Raw genomic sequence first — 13,008 nt, forward strand, 5'->3', positions numbered from 1 at the left:
CACCCGGGCCTCCAAGGGTCATAGAGATGACTGAGGACCATCTGGTCACCAGAAATCTCTATGGCTAACTTCCGACGGCAACCGATTCATTCTCCGGCTCATTGAGACCGGAGAAGCACCAGAGGGCCCACGGGAGGGAGGGGATGCCTGCAAGAACGAGCAAGCGACAGAATCGCTGGTGGAAAAAAATGATATCTGGATGATGCCTGTAGCTGCAGGAATCAGATATCACCACTGGAAGTCCATGACGTCATATGATGCACTGCCGGCGCAAAGTGGTTAAAAATCTTACCTCAATTCTTCCAAGCCTTGCTGTATTTCTCGCAGTACATCGGCATCATGATTGTTGATGAGCTCTTTTCTGTAGCGGGCAATAAATGGAATGGTGTTCTCATCCTTGAACAGCTTGATCAGATTAGCGCAAACCCAGGGCTCCACATTGGTGCGCTCCGCCAGAATCTAAAACGGAAGAACATGTCACCACACAGCTCATTATTAATCTGGAAATGTATTATTTATGCCGACTCAGATAAATATGGGGGTCTGTCCATTACCAATATCGGCTTCCCCTCTGGTTTTTCTTACCACCACCACCTGACTTCTAAAGCACATTACCAGCTTAGCGACCACCCCACGTGCATGAACAGCGGCAGGGCGATCGGTACGTGATCTGACACTCCTGGGTATGGGGCGCACGCCGCCGGCGATCCGCTCCCTCTGCGATTATACATAGCGGGAGCCCAGCGGCGGGTACTCGATGTCCGCTGATGCCTGCCGTTTAGCCAGTACAGAGGCAGAACGACAATCTGCCTATGTCGGTGGTGGAAGTGCAGAATATATATATATATATATATATATTTATATTAGTGCTGTCAGTTAAACGCGCTATTAACGGCGTTAACGCAAACCCATGTTAACGCCGTCAATTTTTTTATCGCACGATTAACGAGGCGGCGTTCGGGGGTTATACTGGGATGATGCCTGCAGCCGCAGGCATCATCCCGGTACCGTTGTTTAGAGCGGGCGATCGGCTATCCAAACATAACAACCGAAAGCCGCTCGGTTGTTATGCCGGAGGAGCGGGAGGGGACATCCCCCCCCCCCCCTCCCGCCGCCTTTCGCCGCTCTGACCGGGCCTCCCGTCCCACCGGGAGACCCGATCCTCCATCCGCCGCGTTCTGTGTTCAGGTGGAGACTGACACTAAGCCGTAAGCGGCTTTGATTCAGTCTCCGCATTAAAACCACGGAAGCGGCGTCATGACGTCACTTCCGGGTTTCTCGGCTGCCAATGGCGCCGGATTTAAAAAAGTACACAGTATTCAGAATCGCTGTTTTCGGCGATCTGAATACTTTGAAGTGCAAAGGAGGGCTCGGAGGTCTTTTAGACCCCCAATCCCTCCATAAAGAGTACCTGTCACCACCTATTGCTGTCACAAGGGATGTTTACATTCCTTGTGACAGCAATAAAAGTGATCAAAATGTAAAAAAATAAAAAAAAACACAATTTAATATTATAAAAAAAATAAAAATAAATAAGAAAACAAAAAAAAAAAATGTTTTAAAGAGTGAACCTCCTTAATCGCGCGATTAATCGTGAGTTAACTATGACATTAATGCGATTAAAAATGTTAATCGCTTGACAGCACTAAATATATATATATATATATATATATATATATATATATATATATATATATATATATATATATATATATATATATACATATACATATATACACACACACACACACACACACACACACATATACACACACACACACACATATATACACACACACACACACACACACATGTGATTCTGCACAGGAGGGCTGCCCTGTAGCAGTATATCTTGTATGGGGCGGTCCTTAAGTGGATAATCTTTGGCAATTTTAAGCATTTTGCCACTCTTGCCATAAATGCAGATTTTAATATGTGTGGGAAAATTAAAAAATTGCTCCAGAGGGGAAATAGTAAAATTCTTACCTCTACAGTGTCCCAGTTCATCTCAGTGCTTTCTTGGCCTGAGCCCTTCAATTTCACCGGCTTCCCTGCAGCGTCTGACGTCTTGAGTTTTTTGGCCGGTGGACCAAATGAGAAGTCATCTGGAGGTTCTTCTTCCTCCTCTTCGGATCTTCTCTCCGTCTTCAAATTGATATTCATATCGCTGCTGCTGGTAGCGGGGAATTCATCAATGCCGAGACTCATCCTCTCCGCCTTCACCCTAGTTGGCTTTGCTTTAGGCGTTCCTGAACCCACTTTTCTTTTCTTCGGCTTTTCCTCCTTGATGGACTGCTCTACAGATATTGACTTTCTCTGCAAAGAAAAAAAAGTAAAAATAAAGTATGTTCAATGTTTATCTGAAAATTTAGTGAGTACATGTAGTCCAAGAGATAACAATATACAGTGGAACCTTGGATTACGAGCATAATTCATTCCAGGAGAATGCTCGTAATCCAAATCACTCACAGCGAGTTTCCCCACAGAAGTCAATGGAAACTAAAATAATTTGTTCCGCATTGACTTCTAAGGCAGGCAATATCGCATGTGCCCAGAGGTGGGGGAGGGGCACCGGAGAGCCTCGGAAATCTTGGGGACAGCCCAGCTGAACTTTGGAAAACCTCAGAAAGGCTCGGGAACAGAGTATTTTCGAATGACTCCAGCGCCCCCCCACCTCTGGCCAAATGCGGTATTGCACACCACTGTGGCTTGAATCCTGCTTGTTTTGCGAGACAACACTCAAACTGAATAAACTGCAGCTAGCTCGAAACTGAGTCAGGATTAAAAACAAAAAAAAAAACAGTGCTCACATTGCGAAACACTCGTTAAGCGCGTTACTCGCAATCCAAGGTTTTACTGTACTGTAAAAGCAGTGGTTCTAAACCACCAGGCCATGGCCCACTGTCGGGGCGCAACCTCCCTTCATCCAGGATAGCAAATGAGCTCTTTGCTGGAGGGCCCATCCCAATGGTAACATGGATACTGGGGAAAGGCCTAAACATTGGAAGATACTGGAGAATGAGCTGTGTAATGGGGTGTAAATCAAACTGGCATAATAGATACTAGAGAGTGAGCAGTTTGTATTGGGGTGTAGATATAATCGGTGACATGAATACTGGGCCATGAGCTGATGCCATGAATGCTGGGGAGTGAGTTGTGTGCACTGAGATGTAGATTACCATATTTATCGGCGTATAACACGCACAGGAATATAACACGCACCCTAACTTTAAGAGGAAAGTTTCAGAAAAAAAAAAAAAAACTTTCCACACCCCCCTGCATACAACACGCAGGCACAGTTTACCCTCTATTTTCAGGGTAAAAAAGGGAGCGTATAGCCAATAAATACAGTAACTTATGACATGGATACTGGGGAGTGAGCCGTGTATTTGGGTAGGGGGGGGGGGGGGGTATTACTGTCACTAATGGGTACTGGAAGTTAAAGTATATTGGGATTGGAGATGTCACTTGTGGCTATTACTATTCTATTTCTAAAAAAGGCAAGAATTCCATTTAAACTGAACTGCCATAGAGCCCAATCAGGGATTCACATTCTGTAGAAAGCCATTTTACTGCGATATACAAAGAATTCTTACCTCTTCTTTAATGGTTATCCCCGGAAATGTTGATGTGTCGCTGAATATACTCTCAGATGTTATTCCAGGTTCTTCATTACCAGGAACGGACGTTTTGGTAGTTTTTTTGGCAGCAGTCTAATTTGTTACATGCAAAGAGAGTAAAAAGCAAAACATTAGATCAAGTGTTCAGTCTCTCTCTCCCCCAACTATAATAGATCATACCCCCCTCCACGACGACAGATTACACCCACACCATGGTAGATTACCCCCACTATGATTTATTTACCCCCATATTGTGATAGATGATCCCCCCCCACTATGATAAATTACCTAACCCCCACAATACGACAGATTATCATAGTATGGGGGTAATCAATCATAGTGGGGGGGTAGGGTAGATTACCCCTACTACTACCTACTACCCCTTCATTATGATAGATACATAGTGGGGGGGGGGATCATAGTATGGGGGTTAAGTAATCTATCATAGTGGGGGGGTAATCTATTATAGTGGGGGTAGGGCAATCTACCCCCACTATACAAGCTGTACACTCACTACTTTACATTGTAGCAAAGTGTAATTTCTTCAGTGTTGTCACATGAAAAGATATAAGAATATAAATTTACAAAAATGTGTGAGGTGTACTTACTTTTGTGAGATACTGTAAGTACATACATACACACACACACACACACACACACACACACACGACGGCACTCTAAAGGGGAAGTTCTATTCGCCTTTGGGCTGCTTTAGCTGATTCCTTGTTAGTAAAAGACGATTTGCGCTTTTTTGTCTGTTACAGCGTGATGAATGTGCTTACTCCATTATGAACGGTAGTTTTACCAGAACGAGCTCTCCCGTCTCATAACTTGCTTCTCATAACTTGCTTCTGAGCATGCGCGAGTTTAAAAACATCGTTTTAGCCCACACATGATCATTTTTTACTACCCGAAAAACTACATTTTTTAAAACGGCGTTCAAATTTTTTTTTGCAGCCCACACACGATCATTTTAAATGACGTTTTTAAAAACGATGTTTTTTTTCATGCCGAAAAATGATCGTGTGTACGCGGCATAAGGGTTGCCTTTATTGGCTTGTGTATATGGAATACCCGCTTATAAATCAGATGCACTGTGTCCACACTGAGATACTACAAGCTCGACCAAACTACATTCCACACACACCCCCACATACATACATACATACATACATACATACATACATACATACATACATACATACATACATACATACATACATACATACATACATACACACACACACACACATATATATGTATGTGTGTATGTGCCATGCGAAAGTATTCGGCCCCCTTGAACTTTGCGACCTTTTGCCACATTTCAGGCTTCAAAACATAAAGATATAAAACTGTAATTTTTTTTTGAAAAACCAACAAGTGGGACACAATCATGAAGTGGAACGAAATTTATTGGATTTTTCAAACTTTTTTAACAAATAAAAAACTGAAAAATTGGGCGTGCAAAATTATTCAGCCCCTTTACTTTCAGTGCAGCAAACTCTCTCCAGAAGTTCAGTGAGGATCTCCGAATGATCCAATGTTGACCTAAATGACTAATGATGATAAATAGAATCCACCCGTGTGTAATCAAGTCTCCGTATAAATGCACCTGCACTGTGATAGTCTCAGAGGTCCGTTTAAAGCGCAGAGAGCATCATGAAGAACAAGGAACACACCAGGCAGGTCTGAGATACTGTTGTGGAGAAGCCGGATTTGGATACAAAAAGATTTCCCAAGCTTTAAACATCCCAAGGAGCACTGTGCAAGCGATAATATTGAAATGGAAGGAGTATCAGACCACTGCAAATCTACGAAGACCTGGCCGCCCCTCTAAACTTTCAGCTCATACAAGGAGAAGACTGATCAGAGATGCAGCCAAGAGGCCCATGATCACTCTGGATGAACTGCAGAGATCTACAGCTGAGGTGGGAGACTCTGTCCATAGGACAACAATCAGTCCCTGTATACTGCACAAATCTGGCCTTTATGGAAAAGTGGCAAGAAGAAAGTAATTTCTTAAAGATATCCATAGAAAGTGTTGTTTAAAGTTTGCCACAAGCCACCAGGGAGACACAAACATGTGGAAGAAGGTGCTCTGGTCAGATGAAACCAAAATCCAACTTTTTGGCAACAATGCAAAACGTTATGTTTGGCGTAAAAGCAACACAGCTCATCACCCTGAACACGCCATCCCCACTGTGAAACATGGTGGTGGCAGCATCATGGTTTGGGACTGCTTTTCTTCAGCAGGGTCAGGGAAGATGGTTACAATTTATGGGAGGATGGATGGAGCCAAATACAGGACAATTCTGGAAGAAAACCTGATGGAGTCTGCAAAAGACCTGAGACTGGGACGGAGATTTGTCTTCCAACAAGACAATGATCCAAAACATAAAAGCAAAATCTACAATGGAATGGTTCACAAATAAACATATCCAGGTGTTAGAATGGCCAAGTCAAAGTCCAGACCTGAATCCAATCGAGAATCTGTGGAAAGAACTGAAAACTGCTGTTCACAAACGCTCTCCATCCAACCTCACTGAGCTCGAGCGGTTTTGCAAGGAGGAATGGGCAAAAATGTCAGTCTCTCGATGTGCAAAACTGATAGAGACATACCCCAAGCGACTTACAGCTGTAATCGCAGCAAAAGGTGGCGCTACAAAGTATTAACTTAAGGGGGCTGAAGAATTTTGCACGCCCAATTTTTCAGTTTTTTATTTGTTAAAAAAAGTTTGAAATATCCAATAAATTTCGTTCCACTTCATGATTGTGTCCCACTTGTTGTTGATTCTTCAAAAAAAATTACAGTTTTATATCTTTATGTTTGAAGCCTGAAATGTGGCAAAAGGTTGCAAAGTTCAAGGGGGCCGAATACTTTCGCAAGGTATATATATATATATATATATATATATATATATATATATATATATATATATATATATATATATATATATATATTATACACATATACATATATATATTATACACATATACATACACACACACACACGTATACAGCAGATAATGGACTTTGAAGGTGTAGAAAAATTTAGAAAATTGGAGATTTATTACAGAGAATACAAAATTAATGGGAAAAAAAAATTACATAAAAATGGCCATATAGAAGAGGCCTAAAATTACAAAAACATTGGCATGACAAACCACCCACTACATATAGGTTATTTAAAGCAAGCCAGACGACGGTGGCTTGTACAGTTCTCATCTATGTTGAGACTGTCACCACGGGCAGAGGACATACCCAGCGTACACGTTCCCAACGGTAGGTTCTTTTCTCCACCAATCTCCTCAAGTTTCATGGGCGATTCTATGTATGTTTTTTCTGGTGGCTTGCAGTTATTGTTTGATAATGGTGATCTGCTGAGGGACTACCTATGTGGTCAAATCCTTGCCAGCTAAATCCCACTAAGCTATTTAACCACTTGCCGTCGCCGCACCGTCATAATACGTCCACAAGGTGGCTCTCCTAGGCGAGATCACGTATTATGACGTCCTACCTTTTAGCCGCCACTAGGGGCGCACGCGCGCCGCCGGAGGCGCGCGCGCAAAGCCCCCCGCTCGCCCCCGACTCCCGTGCGTGTGCCCGGCGGGCGCGATCGCCGCCGGGCACACGCGATCGCTCGGTACAGAGCGGGGAACGGGAGCTGTGTGTGTAAACACACAGCTCTCGTTCCTGTCAGCAGGGGAAATGCTGATTTTCTGTTCATACAATGTATGAACAGAAGATCAGTGTTTCCCCTAGTGAGGCCACCCCCCCCCCCTACAGTAAGAACACACCCAGGCATACTTAACCCCTTCCCCGCCCCCTAGTGTTAACCCCTTCACTGCCAGTGGCATTTTTATAGTAATCTAATGCATTTTTATAGCACTGATCGCTATAAAAATGCCAATGGTCCCAAAAATGTGTCAAAAATGTCCGAAGTGTCCGCCATAATGTCGCAATACCGAAAAAAAAAAAAAATCGCTGATCGCCGCCATTACTAGTAAAAAAAAATATTAATAAAAATGCCATAAAAATACCCCCTATTTTGTAAACGCTATAACTTTTGCGCAAACCAATCAATAAACGCTTATTGCGATTTTTTTTTACGAAAAATATGTAGAAGAATACGTATCGGCCTAAAATGAGGAAAAAAAATGTTTTTTTATATATTTTTGGGGGATATTTATTACAGCAAAAAGTAAAAAATATTCATTTTTTTCAAAATTGTCGTTCTATTTTTGTTTATAGCGCAAAAAATAAAAAAACGCAGAGGTGATCAAATACCACCAAAAGAAAGCTCTATTTGTGGGAAAAAAAGGACGCCAATTTTGTTTGGAAACCACGTCGCACGACCGTGCAATTGTCTGTTAAAGCGACGCAGTCCTGAATCGCAAAAAGTACTCTGGTCTTTGGGCAGCAATATGGGTAAGTGGTTAAATGGGCTGCTTTTAGCCATTTGATAATGGCTGCATCTACATGCAGTATAGTTTTGGCTGCAGTGTTGCCTTAACAGAATACAGTCCTTTTTGTTTGTTCTGCTTATTCCAGAATTTCAAAATCGGAGAGGCATGCCTTATAGTATATTAAAGTGGAGGTTCCCCTAAAAATAAACTTTTAACATTGCATTTATGAGATTAATGACAATTAGAATCGGCTGTTTTTTAAAAAAAAATACGTCCGTACATACCGTTTCCTATATGTGTTCTCACCGCCGCTTCCGGGTATGATGGTCAGGGCTGGGCGTTCCTAATTGATGGACAGGCATCCGACCGACGCATACATCGCGTCACGAGATGCCGAAAGAAGCCGAACGTCGGTGTGGCTCTATGCGACGCCTGCGCACCGACGTTCGGCTTCTTTCGGCATCTCGTGACGCGATGTATGCGGTCGGTCGGATGCCTGTCCATCAATTAGGAACGCCCAGCCCCGACCGTCATACCCGGAAGCGGCGGTGAGAACACATATAGGAAACAGTATATACGGACGTATTTTTTAAAAAAAAACAGCCGATTCTAATTGTCATTAATCTCATAAATGCAATGTTAAAAGTTTATTTTTAGGGGAACCTCCACTTTAACCACTTAACAACCGCCTTACGTATTTTAACGGCGGCACTTTAAAGATGGATATCTCGGTAACGGCAGCAGCTGCTGCCACAACCGAGGTATCGATCTTTAGTGCCAACGGTCCTGTAAATGATAACGGCGGTCTCCGCGCCCTCCGCCGCTTACCGGAGCCGTCGGTAGCGGCGGAGGCGATCAGGTCCATTCGGCACCTGTGTGGGGATGCGACTGAGGGAAAAATCGCCCCCACCCGTCCCCATATGTCTGCTGGGCGGAAGTGACGTCAAAACGTCAGTCCCGCCCAGCGTCTTAAAAGCAACATTTTTTTTTCTGTCATTTGAAAAAATGACAGTTTAATTTTTTTAAATTTTTTTGCATTTAAGCCTAAATATGAGATCTGAGGTCTTTTTGACCCCAGATCTCATATTTAAGAGGACCTGTCATGCTTTTTTCTATTACAAGGGATGTTTACATTCCTTGTAATAGGAATAAAAGTGATCATTTTTTTATTTTTTTTATTTCAGTGTAAAAAAATTATAAAAATAAATAAAAATAAATAAGAAAACAAAAACATTTTTTAAAAACGCCCCGTCCCGACGAGCTCGCGCACTGAAGCGAACGCATACGCGAGTAGCGCCCGCATATGAAAACGGTGTTCAAACCACACAAGTCGCGCGATCGTGAGAGCAATAATTCTAGCCCTAGGCCTACTCTGTAGCTCAAAAAATGCAACCTGTAGAATTTTTTAAACGTCGCCTATCGAGATTTTTAAGGGTAAAAGTTTGACGCCTTGCCGCGGGCGCAATTTTTAAGCGTGTCATGTTGGGTATCATTTTACTCGGCGTAACATTATCTTTCACAATATATAAAAAAACTGGGCAAAAATTATTGTCGTCTTATTTTTTAATTAAAAAAAATGATTTTTTCCCCAAAAAAAAGTGCGCTTGTAAGACCGCTGCGCAAATACGGTGTGACAAAAAGTATTGCAATGACTGCCATTTTATTCCCTCGGATGTCTGCTAAAAAATATATATATAATGTTTGGGGGTTCTGATTAATTTTCTAGCAAAAAAATTTTGATTTTTACATGAAGGAGAGAAGTGCCAAAATAGGCCCGGTTGTCAAGTGGTTAAGGACCTCTACTTGAGTCTGGGTTCAATTGATGAGCATGTAAGTGTTTACGCTTTGGGTACAATATTATTATTCTCTCTTCTCTATGATATGATCCCCTCTTTATGGCTGGTCAATTTGGCCAGCTTATTTATGAAGGGTCTTCCCTTTCTTTATATACAGAACTGGTTTCACCTGGAGCAATTGAAGGACTATATTGCCCTATGCTTCTGTGTGTTGCAACCTCCATCACTATCAATGACACGTCCTCTGCCCTCACTGTTTCCCTTTACCTTTCCTATTTGGAATGTAAGTAACTTTACACCGCTAATTTCATGTGTATATACACACACACACACACACACACACCACTAAATTGTTGATTATGATTTCTTGGTACCATGAATTATCTACTTACTAAGACTCTATTTTTCATTTTCTTCCCCCTCCCCCCTCCTCCCTTGTTGCTATGCCATTCCGCCCTCCTTCTGCTTTCTTCCCCTCTTTTCCCACCTGCCCCCAAAATCCTTTTTTTCTCCCCTATGCTTCCCTCTTTCTAAGGCATCTCTCGCCGCCATTAGTAGTAAAAAAAAAAAAGTAATTAATAAAAATGCAATAAAACTATCCCCTATTTTGTAAACGCTATAAATTTTGCGCAAACCAACCGATAAACGCTTATTGCGATTTTTTTTAACCAAAAATAGGTAGAAGAATACGTATCGGCCTAAACTGAGGAAAACATTTTTTTTTATATATTTTTGGGGGATATTATAGCAAAAAGTAAAAAATATTGCATTTTATTCAAAATTGTTGCTCTATTTTTGTTTATAGCGCAAAAAATAAAAACCGCAGAGGTGATCAAATACCACCAAAATAAAGCTCTATTTGAGGGGAAAAAAGGACGCCAATTTTGTTTGGGTGCCAAGTCGCACAACCGCGCAATTGTCAGTTAAAGCGAAGCAGTGTCGAATCGCAAAATGGGGCAAGGTCCTTTAGCTGCATTTTGGTCGGGGTCTTAAGTGGTTAAGCAAGCTCAAGTGAGAGATTCTCAATGATATTTTTCTGTTTATCGGTTATTTATTGTTGTTCTGTCTATTATAAAATGTGTTAATATTACTTTGTAGAATTCATTGTAAGCTCCTGAAGAAGCGTTTTTCCAACGTGCAACATGTCGGGCTGAGCATCGGCCTGAGAACTTCAAGTTTTTTTTTTCAAGTTTTCATTAAAGTGGTTGAGTCTCCCACTATTGCTGATTCCCTGTATTGTACCTATATGTAGTAGGTGGTTTGTCATGCCAATGTTTTTGTAAGTTTTCATGCCTTTTTTATATGGCCATTTTTATGTAATTTTTGTTTTTCTATCAATTTTGTATTCTCTGTAGTAAATATCCGATTTTTTTAATTTTACTACGCCTTCAAAGTCCATTATCTGCTGTATACACATGTGTATTTCATACACACACACACACATATATACACACATATATACACACACACACACACACACACACACATATATATATATATATATATATAGCCCTCAAAATTTCCACTAGCCTACTAGCATTTGGCGAGTGGATTTAAGCTGGGGGCGAGTGATGACAGGGCTGCATGACCAATCTCCCTCCAATCTGTGCCTACACTTAGAGTCCTGATGAGATTGGCGGCCGAAGAGGAAAGGTGCATGCTCGGGAAAAGTAGTCTGTTGAGCCGCGCACAGGCAGAGCAGTACACAGGCGCTCTCCTTACAATTCTCATTAAGACATGGGACCTAACAGTATGACCTCTCTGAGCCTGCCCCCCTCCCCCGGCCAATGTAGCTGGAGAGCAGAAAGTAATGAGTGAGGTGGAGGATTGCAAAAACTACCACTCCGGTGCAGCGCTCACTGAAAGTTGCCCTGACATGAGAGCGGCAGCCTTCTAGTTTGTGCAGTTTTCTTCTCCTTGTGCTCTATGCAAGTTAAGCCTGAGCTCTGTGAACAGACTGGTCTCAATGTGTGCTGTGCGCTGTCAGTGTGCGCTGTGTGTCAATGGCTGTGCAGTTGTGTGGATCTCAGCGCTGGATTGTACTCCCTCCCGCTGTGCTGCAGCTCCTCTCCTCACTGCCAGCCTGAATAAAAGGGGGAAGTGGGGACATGCAAGCGTGGAGCCGCACACACAGGCTCCTGATGATGAGATGAATAGGAGAGAGAGGGAGAGAGATGGAGAGAGAGGATGGATGGGAGTTGCAGAGGAGACAGCAAGAGAATGGGGAAGAGACCCAGTTCTAGTGCCCTGTCCCTCTGGTCTGCCCCCAGTGCCCTGTCCCTCTGGTCTGCCCCCAGTGCCCTGTCCCTCTGGTCTGCCCCCAGTGCCCTGTCCCATTTTGTTAAAGTTGTTGTTGGTAATATTTAATTTTGTAACTTGATTCTGCATAAAACATTGTTATTCCATGAGATAATCTACGAGGGCGTGTTTACGGGTGCAATTAGGCGCAGGGCAGTGTATGAATTAGGTGGGGCAACTGGTGGCGAGTAACTCTTGAGGCCTGGCTAGTGAAATTTTGAGATGGATAGATTTTTTTTTTAGGGATGCACGGAAATTTCGGCCGCCAAAACATTTTGGCCGAAAATGGTGTTTTCCCCACTTTGCCGAAACAGAAAATGTTACCGATACCGCTGAAAAAGTTGCGGGGTCATCCCGCTGGGAGTCGCACGGGTCATCCCGCTGGGTGCCGCCCCTCAGAGTCTGCCCTCTCTTCTTCTCACTCCTCAGAGTCTCCCCTCTCTCCTCCTGCTTCTCACTCCTCAGAGTCTCCCCTCTCTCCTCCTCCTTCTCAGTCCTCAGTCTCCCCTCTCTCCTCCTTCTTCTCACTCCTCAGAGTCTCCCCTCTCTCCTCCTCCTTCTCAGTCCTCAGTCTCCCCTCTCTCCTCCTTCTTCTCACTCCGTGCAGCAGCACTAACGATGTCTCTGGCCAGCCGCCTCCATCCGCCGGAAACACCGCCCGTCGAATGACGCGGCTGATGCTGTGACATTTCTTCTATTGGTGAGGCGGGCCACCCATCACATGACCCCGCCCCCTCTGACGCAAGGGGGAAGCCAGGCTTCCCCAGTGACGTAGCAGAGGGGGACGGGGTGACGTGACGGGTGGCCCCGCCTCACCAATAAAAGAAATGTCACGGCTTCAGCCGCATCATTCGCCGGGCTGTGTCCGGCGGAGAGAGGCGGCTGGC

The 13,008-nt window shown here is 43.4% G+C and overlaps 1 protein-coding gene across 2 annotated transcripts in view; it reads right to left on the reverse strand.

Annotated features, from left to right (window-relative positions):
* Positions 1-13,008, reverse strand: part of SRBD1 (S1 RNA binding domain 1) — a 259,670-nt gene that overhangs the window by 232,359 nt on the left and 14,303 nt on the right. For both annotated transcript variants that reach the window (XM_040351557.1, XM_040351556.1), the window contains exons 4-6: positions 3,597-3,713; positions 1,987-2,316; positions 293-459 (exon numbers count right to left, since the gene is read on the reverse strand). In XM_040351557.1, coding sequence (XP_040207491.1) covers positions 293-459; positions 1,987-2,316; positions 3,597-3,713 — 614 coding nt within the window. The remainder of the gene's footprint in view (positions 1-292; positions 460-1,986; positions 2,317-3,596; positions 3,714-13,008) is intronic.

The sequence above is a fragment of the Rana temporaria genome, chromosome 4 (assembly GCF_905171775.1).
Source record: "Rana temporaria chromosome 4, aRanTem1.1, whole genome shotgun sequence".
NCBI classification, from domain to species: domain Eukaryota; kingdom Metazoa; phylum Chordata; class Amphibia; order Anura; family Ranidae; genus Rana; species Rana temporaria.